Source organism: Artemia sp. Qi Xiang Cuo, chromosome 2 (genome assembly GCF_049724085.1).
Source record: "Artemia sp. Qi Xiang Cuo chromosome 2, ASM4972408v1, whole genome shotgun sequence".
NCBI classification, from domain to species: domain Eukaryota; kingdom Metazoa; phylum Arthropoda; class Branchiopoda; order Anostraca; family Artemiidae; genus Artemia; species Artemia sp. Qi Xiang Cuo.
The window spans coordinates 96,070,645-96,092,981 of record NC_142795.1 but is presented as its reverse complement, the minus strand read 5'-3'; the positions used below and the strand labels follow the sequence as shown (position 1 = coordinate 96,092,981).

Genomic DNA, 22,337 nt, shown 5'->3' with positions numbered 1-22,337 from the left:
CTGTGCACCTAAGTATGTAAGTTCAATAAATCTATTGCCTTTTTTATCTGTGTTTATTTCATTTTATATGTCTACATCTAATCTAATAGTAGGTAATTAGTTTGTATGTCTCCAAGGTAAACGCTCCCAGGGAATCGGATCTCCAGATAGCTCGAGAAAAAAAAGAGGCCACATTTATATGTCTACATATTCAATTTTCTCCCATTAATTGAGGGCGGCGCTAGCCTAGTTGACACAATCTCTAGCGCTATAAGCGGCGCTATCGGAGTACCTATGAAGTGTAAGTTCACAGTTTAAGGTATAATTTTAGACTTGACGCGATCAACCTTCATTACCGCTATCAGGACGGCCAGAAAGCTTTTATTGCTACAGCTTCACTCTATACCCCTTTCGCAAATTTCTAATTCCTCTTAATATTTTCTTGTGACCTCTCCCCAATCTAATTAGGGACAATCTGCTTTTCGTTTAACCCCAAACAGACCAACCAAAGAGACCAACCCCAAACAGAACCAAACAGACATTTCACCCCAAACAGACATCCAAAAAGTAAAATCTTTGGCAATCTGTCATTTTTCTTCTGGAAATCGTTGCCTAGCCATCTTAACCATTATGTCATTATTGCCCTAGAAAGCGGTATTGAACCAAAATTTTCATACAGTCAATCCAAGGTTTACCTAAAAATTATCCTTAAATGATACCTCTTGAAAACATTTAACAAATCTTCCTCTGCCTTTTAAAGCGCCAACGTTTCAGATCCATACTCCATCCCTGTCATCTGTGACTTCCAATATTCTAACCTTAGTTTGCACAAGCCTAAGAGCACCCTGCTCCTTGGCTATTCTATGTTTTACATTTTCATATCATACGTCCTCTTTACTAATAATACTAACCCACATTTATTTTTATGTAAGCGACTTAGTCTTTAAACGTTAATGTTCAAGGCCCCTGAACTCCCATTCACCTCCTAAAGTTCATCCCTTTCGGTAACATTTTTATCTAGGACACTCAAATCATCTGTATAGTCAAAATTTAGGAGAGCTTTACCTTCCCGTTTGATACGCACAAGGAAATCTAGGAGAAGCGATTTTCAAAATGAAAAGAAGAAAACCCAATTAGTAGAATACAAAAACTCGGATAAGACAAGCTCATGAGCGCCCGTAGGCTGAATTCCAGGGGGGGCTTACCTGGTCTAATTGGCACTTTTAATGCTATATAATAGAAATCTCAAAACAAAAATGTAAAAAAAAGCAGCATCATTAAGCCAAGAGGGGGCTGCCCCCCCTTATGGGTGCCCATGGACAAGCTTAAAGATCATTTTACTGGCGTGGTTATACATGGGAGCTTCTAAGATACCATATGCGAAATATAAAATGATATATCAAGGACATTTCAACCAGAAAAGTACAATGCAAAGAAAAATCGGAAAATTTTTGAATTCACAGAAACTAAAAAAGAATAAGGAATAGATGGGTTAGGAGGTTAGCCGTACTATGTCCTGAATAAAGTTAAAACTCCTACTATTTATGAGTAGTTTTCAGTTATTTGTATTTCCCGCAAGCAACATTGACTTTGTTATGATAATTTTTTCTTTTACTTTTCTTTTTTGTCACACTATTGGACTTTAATTTGAACTTTGAGCCTTCCTTTAAAACTACATTATATGTTAAAAGAACAAACATTAAGTCCTCTCTGTCACGCCTAAATAAGATATCTGAAATCTTCATACTCCTGAGACAATTGTCAAAAACAGATTGCTAAGCTGTTCTCAAAGAGAGGATCATCAGTGAAAGGATTAGAATGTGGCTCAACATGCATTGCCCTTCAGAACCACCGTTTGATAACCACTATGCCAACGATTTTAGGTAAATATCTCAGAAATAAGATAATTTCTTAGTCCAGCCTGATGATTGACGAACATGATCAGATGACAGTATTTAAGCTGACTTGCAACAATGGTTAGGCCTCAATTCTTCTTTTATGTGATACTTCGAATGGTCCTTTGCAGCGTAATTAAGTAAGTAAGTAATCGGATTTACGTCCGTCACTTCTTGGCTACTAAGGTCCCTGCGTCGCCTCTGCAGTGTGTTGCTGTTGTCGCTACAGCCGGGTTCGATCTCTGGGTCCCGTAGCAAAGGTTGGCTAAGGTTAAGCATACTGCGTCACCACAGGATTCCTTTGCAGCGCAATCATCAGGGTATTTGTGAATTTAAATTATCTGCCAAACACAAACCAGAAAAAAAAAATCACCGACTGTCTGGAAAATAATCGTCAAAAAACCCACATAAAACAAGAAAGACAAAAATAAAAAAGGGAGGGCTGCCTTATTTTTGGAGAGGCATCCGAATTACAGCAATAAGTTGTGTTTGGAGCTGACAAATTCTTTTTGCTGGGGGAATAGGATTTAAACTAGGGCTCAGCAAAGTATTTAACAGAGGATTCCAAATCACATTCAACCTCACTTCATCCCACTTCTACTAAGACTAAGAGAATCTTTTCTAATATTAATGGCCACTCTGTTTTTTTTCCAATATATAGAGGTATTTCATAACATTGAACTTAGTCATAGCGAAACAGATGAAATAGAATAAAAAAAAAAAAATGGAATGTACAGGCGGAAAACTGTCGATTATCCCCCAGCTTTCCTTTCTCACGCAGGATTCAATGGAACCTGCATACTCTTTATCCTCAGATCTAGGGGTCTCAATGTCTAGCCTATACAGGAGCAGCTGCAAGTGCAAGGGATTTTAAAGTCCATTTCGTCTGTTCCACTTTGACAAAGATAAATAAAAATAAGCGGTCACCCTCCCCCCCCCCCCCTAATACTGGAAGTAGAAGTTCAAAGAGGTCATTAAAATTAGAACAAACCCCTTAGTCTTCATGAAGATGGGGATGAAGTAAGGCCAGGTGACTTTGGAACCCTGGTACTCAAGAGGCCTACTTTCGATCCTGTACCCCCCCCCCCAAAAAAAAATAAAAAATTAACCCCTAAACCAAGTGGATTTCTGCAACCAGATTCTTTTTGAAAATAAGCTATTCAATCCTAGTTTTGTTTTTCTTATGCTGTGTAGCGGTTTAGACAATGATTTTCCAAGCAGTAAGTAATATATTATCTTGTTCATTTTTTGGCGGAGAGTTAAGATTTTTATATGGCCTGAGGATAATAGTATAGAGGATCAGTCTATATATCATAGGCAGCGCAATAGTGCTGCCTAAGTAAAGAACGATGTTGGCATAATGTATTATTTACTTTTATTTTCTTGGTTGTAGACCATGGCGCTTCGTATCGAATGAGTTGTCGTAGAAATTGCAAAAAGGACTCATTTGATTCGAAATTGAAGGGGCTAGTGCCGTTTTTAATAGTCAAAAGTGACTGGAGGGCAACTAACCCCCCTCCCACATCCACCTTTACCCCAAACACATCCAATCAAAATTTTGAGATAGTCATTTTGTTCAACGTAGTTGAAGGGTCCAGAATTTTTAATTTCGGCTATAATATACATTTTTTATGAATCGTCTTTTGGTTCGCTTCCATTTTAATCAACTATTCCCCGAATTTCAATGTATTTTACAGCTAATTTTTTTTTTAATTCAGAGTGGCAGAGGGGGGAGCTCAAATTTTACGGTAAGAAGCATATATATAGGAAAAGTTTTGAATAGCAAATCCATTTCCACCACAACTTGTTTTTAATTCTATTGTTTTTACCTCAGGATTAGGCTTCATAGAGGGTTAATAATTGCTGAAGCGTTAGAAGTTGTGAAGGTAGGCCTAGGTATTAAAAAAGAATTCCAATGCCCCAATTTGAGCAGAATATCTACTTCTTAAAATTTCATTCACTTACTTAATAATTTTCCTAGACCGTAAAAAGATCCTAGACTGCAGTTGAACCACTCAATTAAGCATGGACGCCCGCCAAAAATATTGCAGGGGGGAGGAAACCAGAGTGGCTATGGTAAGGGGAGGAGTAGAAGGGGAATACATTTGAATATCAAATGTTATATATGCAAAATAAAATTCTCAAGAAAAAAAAAGTACTTACTTTTTACATACTAAACGAAGCAAAATTCAACAAATTTTTAAATGATGAAGATTCCTGGCAAGAAGATCAATTCCTTTAATTTTACTTATGTATTATACCGCCAAGAATCGAGGAGTGAAGTTAGGTTAATCGTAATGAAAAATAACAAAACATGATGAAAATATAATATTTTAGAAACAAATTTGGGCTATATATTTGCACATTAGAGGGGTGGGGGTAACCTGACTTAAACTAGCCTACCCCTCCCCCCAATTAATGTGCAAAATATATAGCCCAAATTATATAATTTCAATGTATTCTGTCACCCGCCACTTGTTTTCACTGAGCGTAAGCTAATTGTTTCTTAATACAGACAGATAAAACCAGTTTGTTATCGACTTTTACGTAGCGTGAACTTGAGTGTTGGCGGTATAATACATAAGTACATACGGTATAATACATATCTATCGCGCATTCAATTATTTTGTATTTAAGATTAATAGATTATGCCCAAAACCTAGAATAAAAGAAAATAATAGACAAACTAAATTGCAGAAAATAAGAGAAAAAGAAATCATCTTAAGGGGTCCATTTAATTTCTGAGTAAAACAATCACTGGCAGATGCAGGGGGAACCCCCACCCCTAAGATTTTTTATGGCGCTCTCTTATCTTTTTTTTGTTTTTTACTCTTTTTATTATAATAAATAAGTCAATTTATTCATTATTGGCACCTTTGTCACAATGCTCCCCCCCCCCACACAAAATTTTGCTCATTGGCACCCTTGTCACATTGGGCCTCCCCAAGATTCCGCTCTAGATCCGCCCCTGGAAACAATGGTTATATTTTGAAAGAACATAATAGGCTACATAATTTTTAATTTCATAATTTCCTAATTTTGATGTGTAGTAAATAACTGAGACCAAAACTTTGGAAAGTAGTGAAAAAATATGTCAAGAGTGAAAGTTATAGTTACTTGGGATGGATTACTACTAGTGACAAATCACTCGGGGGTGGCAACCCTGAACGAAAGGGGATTTTTGGGGAACCGATTTTTTTCCAGAACACAGATTTTTGGGGAAATCCCCAAAAACTGAGGGATAGAGGAGGAACTGGCATTTTCAGACAAAATTTGCCAACAAATTTTACTAGGCCATGAAAACTGTCAAGTAGCATTTCTACTATGCTACCATACTTTTTGCACGGTGGAGCACAACTTGTGTTTTGACAGCTTTTCTTTGAGCATAAAATTTTTGCTGTAAATGTATAACCATTCCACTACATCAGGAAACGTATTTAAGAAAACAATTTTTACTTCATAATATACAAAATAATTCTAGTTGACATATTTTGCAGTGGGAGAGCCTTTATCATCAATTGTTTTACTGATTTGACTGCATTTATCCGTTTTCAAATAGTCTGGTATAGCCTATGAAAGTTAAACAACATCACTGCCATCTAAAAAAAGATATTCATAGGTGAATATTCATAAATTAAATTAAGTTAGGTTAAATTAACTAGATGGCTCTTGCGTGTTTGTTTCATAACGATTTTTAAGACTTCGAGAATAGACATAAATATTGAAAATGTGCTTTAAAAACTGGAAATATAGTGAAAGAAATGAAGATAAAGGTTCTCCCGCTGGAAAATATGTTAACTAGGATTATTGTGCATATTATGAAGTAAGAATTGTTTTCTTAAGGTATCTCCTTATGTAGTGGAAGAGTCACACATTTACACCAAACTATTTTTATACGTAAAAATAGTATTTCAGACAATATCTGCCCACAAATTTGAAAACTGCCAAGCAGCATTGCAACTTTGCTACCCCACTTACTGCACGGCGGGGTAATTGTATATACTCGGAGGGGACTTATTGGATTGGTAATCTGAATTTCTAGTGTCCTTTTTAAGAGCTAAAGTGATCAGAAAGCAGTTACTCCCCCCCCCTCAACACGTCGTGTTTTACCAAAACACATTGAACTAAAAATTTTGAGACAGTCATTTTATTCAGAATATTCCAAAGATCGTATAACAAAAGGCTTTTGGGGCTGAAACAACCCACCAGAGCCTAGGGACGAGGGTTGTAAGTTATGTCGTGGGGCATTTAAGGTTTTTATGGAAGGGATGGTTGTTTAACTTTAGAAGGCGAGCATATGGTTGAAAATTGGAAGTTCTAGTTCCTTTTGAAGCGTAAAAAGTGATGGAGGGCATTTAGACCCCCCCCTCCCGACAACCCCTCTTTTCACCAAACGCATCTGATTGAAATTAGTAGATAGCGATTTTGTTGAAAATAGTCCATAGAACATATAATAATGTCTCTAGGGGTGACACAACCCCACCCCACCCCCCACACAGCGCCCTGGGAATAGGGTTGTAAGTTATGCCATGGAGGCATATAAAGTTTTTTTTATGCAATGGGCGGTCGTATAAACTTCAGTTGGGGCTTATTTGATTTGAAATTTGAAGTTATAATGTCCTTTAAAAGAGTCAAAGTGATTTGAGAGCAAAGAGCCCCCCGCCCACCACGCTCATCATTTCTCTTAACAACTCCAATTAAAATTTGGAAATAAAAATTTTATTCATCGCAGTTGAAGGGTTCGGAATTTATGTCTGTGAAGAAGACACCTTCCCCCTACAGCTCTCAGGGAAATGGTTGTAAGTTATGCCCTGGGGGCATATAAGATCCTTATAGAAAGGGTGGTCGTATATGCTTTGGAGGGGATTGGTAATCAAAAGTTCTAGTGCCCTTTTTAAGAGTCAAAGTGGTTAGAGCGCAGCTACCTAACCCTCCCCCCAAACACTCACATAAACAAGTCGTGTTTTCCCGAGATGTATCCAATAGATACTTTGGGACAAGTCTTTTTATTCAAAATAGTCCAAATATCATATAACAAGGCTTTTGAGGTTGATAAAAACCACCAGAGCCTGAGGGCGAGGGTTGTAAGTTAAGCCCTCTGGGTTATTTAAGGTTCTTATGGAAGGGATGGTTGTATAAACTTTAGAGGTGGCTAATTTGGTTGAAATTGGAAATTCTAGTTCCCTTTTAAGAGTAAATAATGATGGAGGTCAAATAGCCCCTCCCCACCCAACTACCCTTGTTTTCACCAAATGTATCTGATTGCAATTGTGCGAAGGCAATTTTGTTTAAAATAGTCCAAAGAACATATAACAATGCCTCCAGGGTTGGCAAACCCCCCCCCCAGAGCCCTGGGGCAAGGGATGTAAGTTATGCCCTGGGGACATATACGGTTTATATGGAATGGATGGTCGTAGTAAATTCAGATGGGTCTCAGTTGATTTTAAATTGGAAGTTATAGTGCCCTTTTTAAGAGTCAAAGTAATTTGAGGGACCCCCTCCCACGCCCATATTTTTCCATGACAAACATCCAAACAAAGTTCTGATACGTCAATTTTTTCAGCATTGTTGAAAGATTCAGTAATTATGTGTAGCAATAGTTGTAGTAGCATTAGTAATAGTATGCAAATAGCCCCTTTTTTCAACATCCCCTATAAAACACGATGAAATTTTAACTTAATGCCATCAACCAGTCCTGAACCCTTGTTGATACGTCCTCTTGACGGCCTATATGGACATAGTATATTTCGATTTATTTCAATACAGCTACAATATTGTCCAAAATTTTTGCCTTAATACCCTTAGGTTTATTAGTAATAGTAGTAGCACCAGTAGTTATAGTAGTAGCAGTAGGAGTAAAGTTAATAGTCTTAGCTTTAGTATCAGCAGAGGTAGTAGCAGTAATAACAAAAGTAGCAGAAGTAGTAGTTGTAGGAGTTGAGGCAGTATTATTATGATGCAGATTTTGTCTTTTTGTTAGTTCAACATCCCCCTCAACAAGCGTTCTAAGTTTTAATTTCACAATGAAACTGTTCCTAGGATATTGCTAATATGCCCTTTTGACAACCTGAATATGTATAGCAGGTTGTCATCTGTACAACAGAAATATTCTCTGAAAATTTCACCTTCATACCTCCATAGGTTGTGCATTTTGAACTAGCCAGAAGCCACTGTGTGTATGGATTTAATGCTGCTTTTATGGTTTCTGTAACTAATGACATTAATGATATTAAGTTGTAACTTTTAGGGCACGTTTAGGGGGAATTTCAATTAAACAAAAAAACTATGTGCATGCAGGTATTAAAAGGGCATATAAGCAATATAGGGCATATAAGAACATAGGCAGCGATGCTCATAGGTAGGAATATCATTAATATTTTAAAAGGGCCAATTTAATTGAAAGTTTTAAGTTCTAGTGCCCCCTGAAGAGTCAAAAGTGATTGGAGGGCAAACAGCCCTCCTCTTTAGCTCATAATTTTCAAGACACTCCCAATCAAACTTTTAAGACAGACATTTTGTTCAGCATAGCGGACCGGTCTAGCAACTATATCTCTAGGGTTACTGGGTAGTTCAATCCCCCGCAATTATTTAACTTGTCTATTATCCTTGAAAACTAAATTTTGCTTTAAAATTAAATCAAAACGCACTGCTTGTATGCTGGTTGCCAATAAGACATCTCAGCAATATCCTTTAAAAGCCTATCCAGGCTTTTAAAGAGCATAGATATAATTTTTGTGGAACGGTATTAAGTTTTATTTATCAGGTCAACTAGAGGATGTACATGACTAAATTAAACACTACTATTTGCGTCATGATTTTCAAAAGAGTTTATGTTGTATTTAATTGCTGAAAAAGTTTTTCCAGCATACAAATAGCAGGCCAAACTGTAAATTCTTAAAATAAAACCGGAAAAATTAAAACTATTATTTTCTTTTTCCCTGAAAAAGACTTTGTCAATATAAAACAAGCAGAAATTATTAAAAAACTTTTTCCAGAAAATAAGTTTTTCAAAGAAAAGTAAAGAACTCCATTAAACAAAAAATGAGCAAAAATAAAATCAAACGATCTACCAATCGTGAAAATACCACAAATCAGCATCGATAAATAAATGAAACCCAAAACGAACAGAAATTACAATAAATAACCGAGTCAAACTCAAAACGAGCAGAAAGTAACATGAGTACGGTTCAAAATCCCCTATGCTTTCTAAAAGCCAGAATAAATTTGCCCTTTACTGAAAAAAATTCACATGCATTGTCAATTTAATATATATATGCTGATATTTATTCCTTAAAATTTTCATTAACTTTTGATTTCTTAAAGTTATAAAGTGAAAACAATACAAAGAATTTTTTAAACTTTTTCCACAAAACTTATTTTGAGGAGTTTTTTTTTAAATTAATTTCACAAAAGAACAACCAACACCTGAAAATTCATAGCAGCAGGTACAAGCTGAAACATATACAACGTTCAGGCAGGAGTGTGACAGTATATCAAATTGGTCCAAAAGACAAAATTTAAATATTTATCTTGCACCCTTCAAAAAGTTAAAAACCTTTTAGAAGATAATGACAAAAAAGTAAAATGGAGCCAGATTTTCCATATAAGTGTACTTTCAACAATTTTTCCCTTTTTTCTAGGGATTTTTTTCGGTTTAGCAAAAAGTTTTTATTATTCCTTGGTAGTGGCAACCCTGTTCCTTAATGCTACAAGTTTGGAGTCTCAAGCCAACATTTTGTCCAGACTCAAAAGCATAAAAATTTAGAAATCCTTTTCATCCATTTCTTTTAAGCTTTCCTGCAATGATTTTAAACATTATATTAACTTAGAGAGGGGGGGGGGGTGTAGGAGTCAACTATGGAAAAAGTCATTTCTAAGTTGTTCTTTGTTTGTTTTGTTGATTGTTTTTTTGTTTTGCCATTAGCTAATCTAGTCAAAAAGTGTATATTTTTATATGATTTTTAACGGTTCAGAAGAACTCAGAGATAGAAACACATATGGATATGATCCTGTCCCCAGGACATTAAAGAAGTTGTCTTTAGCCAAGCTGTTTGAAATATAAGACAATTTACCCTTTAGATCCACAGCAAGCAAGATATTTTCCATTTCTGCTGAGCTCAAATATTCGGCAGCTTTTTGCTTCAATATCACTAAGAATCTTATCACAAGCAGGTTTAGGAATCCCAGTCCAAGATTGAACACCACCTTTGATGGTTCTACCTAGGGAAGAAAAAATTATAAATACAATTTTCCCCATGATCAGTGAGGACACAACTTTTATTTTGGTGCAGGGGGGTGGCGCGGTTCAATTTTGCAACTGAATCTTAGCTGAATGGTATTTTCTTATTCATATATTTCTCAAGGCATCATAGACTAACCTGCAACACAATCCCCCAAAAAACAAATTTGACCTATAGCCCAGAAAGGGGTTTTCAAGCACCAAACTATACCCTCTGTGAAACGGTATTTCTGAAGAGTTTGGGAAAATATTGCTCAATAAAGTAAAACTTTCAGGAATGGATATATGGTCTAAATGTAGGTTTTGGGAGGTGTTTCGAACTTTTTTCTCTCTACCCTAAAAGTCAGAAAATTCTCAGAAAAATAGGTCCAAACTGTGTACAATATTCTAAATTTGACTTCAAATCCAGCATCCATTCTGGGGACTACCTTGCCAAAGCCTATATTCTAAAAGAAGTAACCTTTAAGCTAAACTTGAAAGACAATTTTAATATTGATAAGGTCCTTGATTTGTAACTTTACAAGTAGTAAAATAAGGGTAAAATTCTAGATGATGAGCTATTTTGGAAATTAGTCGAGGTAGGTGAATAATACCTCCACAAGAGCCCAGTAGCATAAATTACGCCTGGGGAAGGCGTTTCAAGCTCTTATCTTTACTCCAGATAACTCTAATGATTTGATTAGGAATTTTCACCACATTCATTAAAATTTAAGAAATATTTCTACAAGTCTTCAAAACCTTAGAAATCAGTATTTAAAAAAAATATGTGAGTATCTTGTACTACTTTCTATTGTCCTCATTTGTGCTGTGGAAATATTTAAAAAAATTATATTTTTATTATAGAAAGTTTGATTAAGGTCTTCAGGGGTCAGTGCATTTTGGACAGGGAATGGGAGAAGGTAGATACTCAAGAGACAGGTCAAACCATAGATCATAGACTTTTATTGATCTTGAAAAGAAATTCAATTGGATTGTCATTGCTTGGCCAACTAAATATTGCAGCACCCTTGGATCAGTTTTGTGACCAAAATTGTTCTGGGAGTGATAGTTTGGTTTTGCTCCTTTACCATTGATTAAATTAAAAACTTTTTACACAAAATAAGTTTTTCAAAGAAAAGTAAAGAACTCCATTAAACAAAAAATGAGCAAAAACAAAATAAAATAATGAACCAATCGTAAAACTACCACAAATAAGCATCGATAAATAAATGAAACCCAAAAACGAACAGAAATTACAATAAATAACCGAGTCAAACTCAAAACGAGCAGAAATTAACACAAGTTGGGCGCAAAACCCCTATTCTTTCCAAAGGCCAGAACAAAATTTGCACTTTACTGAAAAAAATACAAATGAATGTGCATTATCAGTTTAATATATATATACTGATATTTAGCAATCAAAATGCTAATATTATTTGATTTATTAAAGTTATAAAAGTAAAAAAAAATTATATTTTTTATATTTATATTTTTTTAACAGACAGCTGAGTGTCTGTACAAATGAATGTGCTTTGTCAGTTTAATATACATATACTGATATTTAGTAATCAAAATGTTAAAATTATTTGATTTATTAAAGTTATAAAGGTAAAAACATTTATATTTTTTTCAGTAAAGTGTAAATTTTGTTCTGGCCATGGGAAGGCATAGGGATTTTGCGCCCAACTTGTGTTAATTTCTGCTCGTTTTGAGTTTGACTCGGTTATTTATTGTAATTTCTGTTCGACGTGGATATCAGATCAGATAAGAATTTGAGGTTTTCTGGCATAACCAGCAACACTTTAAGCGTCCTGAAGTACTGGTTCTGCCTGCCTACCAGTGGGTAAAGGCAGGCACACATAGCAGCCCCCATCCCTGGGATTTAAGAGGGGACTCATCAGGTGAGACCTATACCAATTTTAACTTGTAATTTGACTACAGTAACCAATCCTTGGGTTTATGCCACTGCTACTATTGATGCTTGATGTTTTGTGCTGATTGCTTTCTATTCTTCAAATTTCACAATCCCCTGCTTTGGTATTTGAAATTTGTTACTTGATTGTGGACTATATCCTGCCTTATACCCAAACTGTCTTATACCACTCCTTATTCTGTTCCTGTTTTGTTGTTTACTTCAGTTAAGAAATGAAAAGTCATCTCGAGCAACCTCGTGAACGAAGGTCTGACATCTCAATCCAATTCTCTGGATCAGAATCTGTTTCAGAGCAACTACTCATGCTCACTAACCACATAAATAGCATAAAAATCAAACATAAAATGCTAGCAGATTCACTACAACCTGACAACCTTAAATCTTCAGTGAAAGGGTTACTTGATGACCTTATATTGGCTAAGATCTCTTCCCAGATAGATGAGGCAGTGGTTAAAATGAAAGAGGAACAGACATTCATGCAACATAATGTCACTATCTCTTCAGATAAGCTGGATGCAATCAAGCAGGAGGTGTATGCTGGCCTCAACCTAGATCTTAGTAATCTAGTGGATAAGACTCTTGAAAGCTATAACAGACGAATATTTTCTGTTGAATCTTCATTCGCTACTTTAGAGTCATCCATGATAGACCTTAAAAACTCTTTCCAGCCTATCCAGTCCAACCTGGCAAGATTAAATGACCGTTTTGAACAGCAGGCTTTGAGCAACCAAATTATTGTCTTTGGGGTGAAAGAGGAGACCTCCATTGAAAATACTGAAAGTAAATTCTTGTCACTATGTGCTGGGAAATTTCCTGGCATACCAATTATTCAGTCTGATGTTGTATCAGCCAAAAGAATTGGCAAACCATCTGCAAAACCCAGACCCATAGTTGTTGAATTTTGCAACTTACGAGTTCGTCAACTGCTTTTGCTGGGAAATTTCCTGGCATACCAATTATTCAGTCTGATGTTGTATCAGCCAAAAGAATTGGCAAACCATCTGCAAAACCCAGACCCATAGTTGTTGAATTTTGCAACTTACGAGTTCGTCAACTGCTTCTCAGACAAAAGAAGGATTTGAAAGGATCAGGGATTCGATTTTCTGAGACGCTTACAAAACCACGCTTACAACATCTTTCATATATCAAGTCAAAGCTTGGCTTACGTAATGTTTGGTCCAGTAAAGGTGATACCCTGTATAAAACCCAATCTGGAAGAGTGGTTAAGTTTAATAATCAGAATGAAATTGATTTATGTGCTGCAAATGCAGAAAAATTAAAGTGATGGATTTAGATTTATTTTCTTATAATATATTGCATTGTTTCTGTAGGTATTTACTTGCTGTTCTTAAAATGTTCCTCTATTATTCTTAACTGTCCTCACATAATTTTGACTGGTACCATATTACACTTTGTGCCAATAGTTTGGATGATATGTCCCTTCCCACTAATAATTCTTTATGTTTGTTTGTGATTCTGTCACCTTCATGTTGTCTGATTTACATTATATTCTTGTCGTGTCATTATACTTGTAACCCCCATAATATCAACTGGTCACACATTATAGTTTGTGCTAATACTTATAATAACATGTGCCCTCCCACTGATTTTTCTTTATGTTTGTTTATGATCCTTTCACCATCATGTAGCATAGCTTCTATAATGTTTTTGTCATGTCAGCACACTTGCAGCTCATATAATTTTGACTGGTCCCATATTACGTTTTGGGCAAGTATTATGAATAATATATGCTATCCCACTGTTATTTATTTATTTTTTTATGTTTGTTTGTGATCCTATCATCTATATGTAGGCTCAATTCTTTCATATTTCTCTGATGTAAGCATACTTGCAGATCACATAATCTTCACTGGTTCCACATTATACCTTGGGCCAATATTTTGATAAATATGTGCCATGCCGCTATTATTTCCTTATCTGGGTAGGTGATCCTATCGCCTTCCTGTAGCCTGAATTCTATCATATTTTTCCCATGTCAGCACACATGTAACTCACATACTTTTGACTGGTCCCATATTATATTTTTGGTCAATATTTTGAATAATATATGCTATCTCATTGATATTTCTTTATCTTATTTTTTGATGCTATCACCCTAGTGTACCCTGAATTCTATCATATTTTTGTCATGTCAGTATATATGCAGCTCTCATAATTTCTTACTACCGATATTATACTTTGGGCTAATATTTGGAATAATATGTGTCATTTCATTGATATTCATTTATATTTGTCTGTGATCCTATCACCTTCAGGTAGGCTGACTACTATTATATTTTTTTTTTCATGTCAGCATACTTACAGCTAACATTATTTACTGGGCCCACATTATTAATTGGGCCAATACTTTGAATAAAATGAGTCATTCTACTGGTATCTCTTTATGTTTTTAGTGATCCTTTTACCTTCATGGAGGCTAATTTTTTTTATTTTTTTGTCAATCGTGCACACTCGTTGGTCAAGTAATGGGAAAAGGTGTAACGTTATACTTTGGTCCAATACTTTGGATAATTTGTACCATCCCACTTATATTTCTATGTGTACATTTATTATGTGTGATAGTTAAGGGTGATTTCTCTTTTCTTTTGAATTCTTCTATTCTTAATTCGGTTATGTTTGATCAACCAAGTAGGGCTAGTAAACAAGAGACTCACACGCTTGACCCTCTACTTGAATCTATGGTTAATTCTAGCTGTAATTATCACACTACCATTGATTATTGTGATAAAATTATACCCTCACTGTCTTTAAATAGTAGCTTTAATGTATTTTGTTTGAATTTGCGTGGGATAAGATATAAGTGGGATAGTCTGAAATCGTATATGTGGTCTGATAATTCTTGCCCTTTTGATATAATAGGTTTAACAGAAACATGGTTACCTGATGGGGGAAAAATTTAGAGCCTATAATTTGCATGGTTGTTTTGCTATCGATATCCCCAGAATGGTAACAAAATACTCAGGGGGTATTTCTTTATTTATAATGTCTGATATTGAGTTTAGAAGAAGGTCTGACCTTGAATCCTTGTTTACATCAGTAGTGTCAAATAGTAGGACAGTTTATTCTCGTGTTATTGATCTGAAAAGCCAGTTTGCATCTGACACTGTTTGTTTGTTTTATAAGCCCCCTCCTTTTCCAACACATTTGTTCTGTGATTTGCTTGATCAATTTTCTTGTGTGGGATCTTTCTCTAAAAAACATATTTGTGTTTTGGGAGATTTTAATTGTAATGTGTTAAATATTGGATCAAGTGATGAATGTGACCATCTCTTTGATGTGCTTTCTTCTGCTGGTCTACTTCCTTCAATTTTTTTTTCCTTCTCGTGTTGACCCTACTAGAAATTCTGACACTTTAATAGATAATATTTTCATTTCTCATTCTTCTAGTTTGAAGTTTACTTCTGGTCTTGTTTTCACTGATCTTTCTGGTCACTTCCCTATTTATGTATCACTTTTTGTGCCTGAAACTGAGATTGCTGTGAATGAGCAGGGTGAGTCTTCTTTTAGAACTTCCACAGATAAAGAAATTTCTAATTTAATGCATAGTCTTCAGAGTAATGATTGGCCTAGTGTTCTTGAAGATAATGACGTTGATTGTGCAACGAATCTATTTTTGTGTCGTATGAGAGCTCTGTTGGATAAGCATTTTCCTCTTAGAAAGAGGCCAAGGAATTCCATACCCAAATGTCCATGGATGTCTAGAGGTCTGATCAATGCTCCACATATGAAGGCGTCTCTGTTCAAGGCTGCATGTAGAAGTAAGACACAGGATGATCTTTTGAAGTATAAACTTTATAAAAATGTGCTTACTTCTTCAGTACGTGCAGCCAAAAAGCTATATTTTTCGTGTTAAATTGATAAGTGTAACAGTGTAAGGTAATTTGCAAAAGGTTTGGAATGTCGTTAATGAGGCTGTTTCCCACAAGAAACTTAAACAGTCCCCCCCTTGTAGCTAAAAGAACGCTTATGGATCTTTCGTGGACAAAAATTCTTCAGCAAGCGCCTTCAATTCGTATTTCACCTCACTTCCTTCAGTTCCTAATCCACCCTACAGGAGAGTAAGTAGTTTTCCCTTAGCAGAAAAGTAATTTTTCCTTTGCCCATGCAGTGATACCAACATTTCTAGCATTATTTCTAAGCTTTCAAGTTGCCATTAAGTTGATGGTTTTGATTTATACTGCCACGTTCTTAAAAAAATTGGTCTGTTTGTTTCTAACCCCATCTCAGACATAACTAACCTCTCTCTTTCTTCTGGTGTTTTTCCTCATTCATTTAAGGTTGCTAATGTTGTATCTTTATTTAAAAAAGGTGATTCATCTCTAATTTCAAACTATAGACCTATTTCTCTCCTTCCTGTAATTTCTAAGGTAGTTGAAAAAGTTAGTGTATTGTAGACTCTCTTCATTTGTATTTAGTACTAATACGACTGCAGGTAATTCTCTCATAACTAACCATCAGTATGGCTTTCGTCCCAGTTTTTCTACCTTGCATGCACTTTCAGATGCAACAGAGTTTGTGAGTGTTAACCTTGACAAGGGCTTGTGTGTTATGGGTCTATTTCTTTACTTTTCAAAGGCATTTGATATGGTCGTTCACTCTGTTCTTTTGTCTAAATTATCTTCATTTGGAGTGCATGTATTCCCACTTGAATGATTTAGGTCTTAACTCTCAGGGAGATCTCAGTATGTTTCGGTTAATGGTACTTCTTCCTCTTCCTTGCCTATTGTGAAAAGTATCCCACAGGGCTCTGTGCTTGGACCACTTTTGTTTTTAATTTATATTAATGATCTTATTGATGGTCTTCATCCCCTTGTGCACCCTATTCTTTTTGCCGATGACAATAACTTTTTCATTACTGCAGTGGACCTACCATCTGTCACCTCCCTAGCTCAAGGTCTTCTTGATAAAGTAAAAGATTGGTGCTCGTCAAATGGTATGACCCTCGATAGTCAAAAAAGTGCCTTTGTGCACTATGGAGCCCCTTGTTGTATGAGAAACGCAAGGGCAACCCATACTGACTTATGTGAATTATATTATACCGCAAGCTACTATAGTGAAATTTTTTGGTATGTATCTTGACCGTTTTCTTTCTTTTAAACCCCATATAACTCATACCCGTTCCCTTGTCCTCCGCCAATCTTCAATGTTATACAGGGTTAACTCATTTCTTCCCCCAGATGTTATACTTTCTCTTTATTAAGCTTTTATTTTTCCTTACTTTTCTTATTGCTGTTCTGTCTGGGGTAGTACTAATAAATCTCTTCTCTGCTCACTTCAAAGAGCCCAAAATAGGGCAGTGAAGGCTACTTTTCTTCTACCTCGTTTTACCCTTCCTCTGATCTTTATAATGACACTGGAATAGCTCCGCTGGATCGTATTGTGGGTTAAAGTTACCTTTATTTAGCACATTCTACTTTTCTAGGTACACTCCCACCATCTCTGCAGCAGTTTTTCTTTCTGTCAGGCTCAGGTAGGTACTCTTCTTTTTTACGTAGCTCTTATCGCAGGTTCATTCTACCTAAGCGATCATCGACAGCAGGTCAGAGGTCTCCTGTTTATCAATCTATTTTACAATGGAACTCCATCCCTCCTGATGTCCCTCTATCTCTTTCTGCAAAGGCAGTTTCTCACTGGGTATTTCCAGTATAGTATTTCCCCCTTTTTTTTTCTTCTTTTTTTTTGCATTTCATCCAAATTTATATGTCTTTTTTTTCATTCAATATATTTTTCTGATTTTTAAGTATGTTCTTTTTCTGTTTTTTTTATGTGCTTTATAATAGTGTCTTATTTGTTTTGTTGGCCCTTTACAAGCTGAGATTTTTGGGTGCGTATAAACTTCAAGTCTGTAATTGTTTTTTTTTAGTATTAGTAAATTGATTGATTGATTGATTGATTTTGGATTTCATTTATATATCAATGCTTATTTGTGATAGATTCACGTTTGGTAAATTATTTGATTTAATTTTTGCTCATTTTTTGTAGAGTTTAGTTTTTTAATTTTCTTCTAAAAACCTGTCTTGTGGAAAATTTTTTCGATTTAATATCTGTTTGTTTTATATTGACATAGTCTTTTCAGGGAAAAAGAAAATAATACTTTAAATCTTTTCTTTTTTTTAAGACTTTATAGTTTGGCCTGTTATTTGTATGCTGGAGAAAAATTTTCAGGAATTTTTAACAACATACACCCTTTTAAAAATCTAGATACAATTAGTACTGTTTAATTTAGTTTCATACCTCCTCTATATGACCTGAAATGAAAAACCTGATACCATTCGCAAAAAAAATCTGTTTACTTTCTTTTATAGCTTGGATACACTTCTGCTTCTTTTTTTTGTTTAATTTTTAAGAGCAGAATTTGGTGGGTTTGGATGGGAGGGTGGGAGTGGAAGGGGGATTAGTTGCCTTCAAATCACTTTCGACTATTAAAAAGGGCATCAGCCCTTTCTATTTTCAATCGAATGAGCCCTTTTCGAAGTTCCCACGACAACCTCTTCGATACGAAGTGCCCTGGTCTAAACAACAACAACAACAGAAAATAATACATTATACCCACTTCGATCTTAACTATAAGAAGTCAAGCCTTCCAATCACTTTCGACTATTATAAAGGGCACTAGGCCTTTGATTTCCAATGTAATGAGCACTTTTGGAAATGAAAACGGTTTCTATAAACACCTTATATGCTCCCAGGCCATAAATTATAACGCTCACACTAAGTTCGGTTAGGGTGGTTGTCATCCTCTAACACCAAATTTCCAGAACTTTCAACTACGTTAAACAACATGGCTATCTCAAAATTTTGATTGGATGTGTTGGGGGAAATGGTGGGCGTGAGAGGGATGTTAGTCGCCTTCCAATCACTTTCGACTATTAAAAAGGGCACACTCCAATTTCTAATTAAATGACCCCTTTTTGAAGTTTTTACGACAGCTTCTTCGATATAAAGTAACCTGGTCTAAAGGAAAAAATAATACATTGTGGCAACATCATTCTTCTATACCCCCGTACACAGCTTCGAGCCGTTATCTCAGGGGCTGTGGGAGGATGTCCTCTTCTTTACTTAGTACCCGGTTCTTGCCTTGTTCTTGAGTATTCCCGTTGTTCAATTTGGCAGCGCAATCCTGCTGTCTATTATTAATACAATTACTTTCTATATAAACCTTATATGCCCCCAGGGCATAACTTACAACCCTTGCACTGAGGGCTCTGAGGGGGTTATCATCCTAAAAGACCTAATTTCCAGAATGTTCACCTATGTTGAAAAAAATTGATATATCATAATTTGGATTGGATATGTTTGGGAAAATTGTGGGCGTGTGAGGGCCGTTAGTCACTATCAAATCACTTTCAACTATTAAAAAAGGCTCTAGCCCTTTCAATTTCAAATTGAATGAGTCCTTTTGAAGTTTCTACAACAACGCTTTCAATAAAAGCTTTATATGCCTTAGGGCATAACTTACAACCCTTGCCCTGAGGGCTGTGGAAGGAGGAATTGTCATCCTTAAAGACCTAATTTCCAAAACTTTCAACTACGTTGAATAAAATGGCTATCTAAAAATTTTGATTGCATGTGTTTGGGGGAATGGTGGGCGTGAGAGGGGGGTTAGTTGCCTTCAAATCACTTTCAAATATTAAAAAGGGTGCTAGCCCTTTGAATTTCAAATCGAATGAGCCCTTTTTCAAGTTTCTACGACAAATATTTCATTAAAAACCTTATATGCCCCCCGGGCATAATTTATAATCCTTGCCCTGAGGGTTGGGGGGGAGTGTCCTCCTCAAAAAAGTATTTTCTATATGAAAATCAACTACGTTGAACAAAATGGCTATTTCAAAATTTTTATTGGATGTGATTCGGGAAATGATGGGTGTAGGAGGGGGGGGCTAGTTGCCCTCCAATCACTTTCGACTATTTAAAAGGCACTAGCCCTTTGAATTTCCAATCGAAGGAACTTTTTTGTCAAGTTTCTGCGACAACACCTTCTTTTAAAACCGTATATGCCCCCAGGGCATAACTTAAAACCCTTGCCCTGAGGGCTCTGGGGGAGTGTCCTCCTCAAAAACATATTTTCTATCTGGAAATCAACTACACTAAACAAAATGGTTATCTCAAAATTTTGATTGGATGTGTTTGGGGAAAGGATGGGCAGGAGGGGGGGCTAGTTGCCTTCCCATCACTTTCGACTATCGAAAAGGGGACTAGCCGTTTAATTTCCAATTGAATGTGTCTTTTTTGAAGTTTCTACGACAACCTCTTCTATAAAAACCTTATATGCCCCCAGGGCATAACTTAAAACCCTTGCCCTGAGGGTTGTGGGGGAGTGACCTCCTCAAAAACATATTTTCTATCTGGAAATAAACTACGCTAAACAAAATGGTTATCTAAAAATTTTGATTGGATGTGTTTGGGGAAGGGATGGGCGGGGGGGGGGCTAGTTGCCCTCCCATCACTTTCGACTATCTAAAAGGGGACTAGCCCTTTAATTTCCAATCGAATGAGCCTTTTTTGAAGTTTCTACGACAACCTCGTCTATAAAAACCTTATATGCCCCCAGGGCATAACTTAAAACCCTTGCCCTGAGGGTTGAGGGGGAGTGTCCTCCTAAAAACATATTTTCTATCTGTAAATCAACTAGTCGCCCCCCAATAACTTTCGAGTATTAAAAAGGGCACTAGCCCTTTGAATTTTCAATCGAATGAGCATTTTTCGAAGTTTTTACGACAACGCCATCTGTAAAAACCTGATATGCCCCCAAGGCATAACTTAAAACCCTTGCCCTGATGGTTGTTAGGGAGTATCCTCCTCAAAAACATATTTTCTATGTGGAAACCAACTACGCTGAACAGAATGGCTATCTAAAAATCTTTATTGGAAGTGTTTGGGGGAATAATGGGCGTGGGAGGGGGGGGGGGCTAGCTGCCCTCCAATCACTTTTGACTATTAAAAAGGGCACTAGAACTCTCGATTTCCAATCCCCTTTTGTAATTTCTACGACTCGAAGAATGAGCCCCTTTTGAAGTTTTTACGACGACCCCTTCCATATAAAGTGCCCTGCTCTAAAGAAGAAAAATAATTCATGATGCACTTTGTTAACATCGATCTTATAGGCAGTTTCGCTACAGCTCAAAACCTTTGGAGCAAATGAGATGTGGGAGTTTCCCCTTCAAAAACATATTTTACATCTGGAAATCAATTATGCTCAACAAAATTGCTAGCATACCAGTTTTATCTGATGTGTTTGGGGGAATGATGGGCGTGGGTGGGTGGGGGGGGCAAGTTGGCCTCCAATCACTTTCGACAATTAAAAAGAGCACTAGCCATTCCAATTTCCAATCGAATGAGCCCTTTTCGAAGTTTTTACGACAACTCCTTCGATACGAAGTGCCTGTTGAAGAAAAAAAAACATTGTGGCCACATCGTTCTTTACTTAGGCAGCGCTAGCGCGCTGCCTATGATTATGACTGATTTTGCTAACCCATCAGTACTTTTAAAATGGTAGGTGCTAAGAAGAACATTTTCTTGAAAAGAAACAATGACATATTTGTTGAAGGTGGTCTCAAAATATGCTGTTTCTTTTTATGACCAACTTTAATCTCAATTTCTTGACACCAACTCCATGCTGTTACTTTTAGTATCTTATGTGTTTAAGCCAATACTTAATTACTTGACCTCAAAACCTAAAACCCAATGCAATGTTTGTTTTTATTTCAAAAATTTCAATATGTGCAAAATAAGAGTGTGTTTATTTACCTTTTAAGACGCAATGTCTGACGAAATAGAGGAGAAATTTGCAAACAATGAAACTTATCATAATGTCTGAACTGTAGCTTGCTTGAATGCTCATGTTTTGGTCTCTATGGTTGTTGATATTTGCCTGGCAAATTTCCAGTTAATGCAGACACTATAATCCATTTCTTCTTAGCCAAATTACTTGCCCTGGCTGGTTTCAAGTGGATCTGATTGCTTTTAGATAAAAGTTGAAAAAAACGAGTATGCCCCAGAAAATCGTCATTCCCATGTTTTATTCCCCATAATTTACAGCTGAAGGTAATAAAAAATCACTGCAGAATTTTTGCTGCAGTTACGTGCAACATTAAACTTAAAACAAACAGAATTTATTACATATATAAGGGGGTTCACCCGCTAGTCAATACCTTGCTCTTTATGCTACAAGCTGTCTACTGTATGCAGCAACTATATGGTATCTTGAGCCATTTAAGGGCTCAAAATGTATTTTCTCCCCAAAACAATTATTGATTTATGAATCAGCATTAAAAAAGGTATTAAGAGGTGT

The 22,337-nt window shown here is 36.1% G+C and overlaps 1 protein-coding gene across 1 annotated transcript in view; it reads right to left on the bottom strand.

The window, feature by feature from the left end:
• Window positions 1-22,337, bottom strand: part of eIF2A (eukaryotic translation initiation factor 2A) — a 143,227-nt gene that overhangs the window by 80,047 nt on the left and 40,843 nt on the right. The window contains exon 2 of the mRNA XM_089104712.1: window positions 9,947-10,094. Coding sequence (XP_088960838.1) covers window positions 9,947-10,094 — 148 coding nt within the window. The remainder of the gene's footprint in view (window positions 1-9,946; window positions 10,095-22,337) is intronic.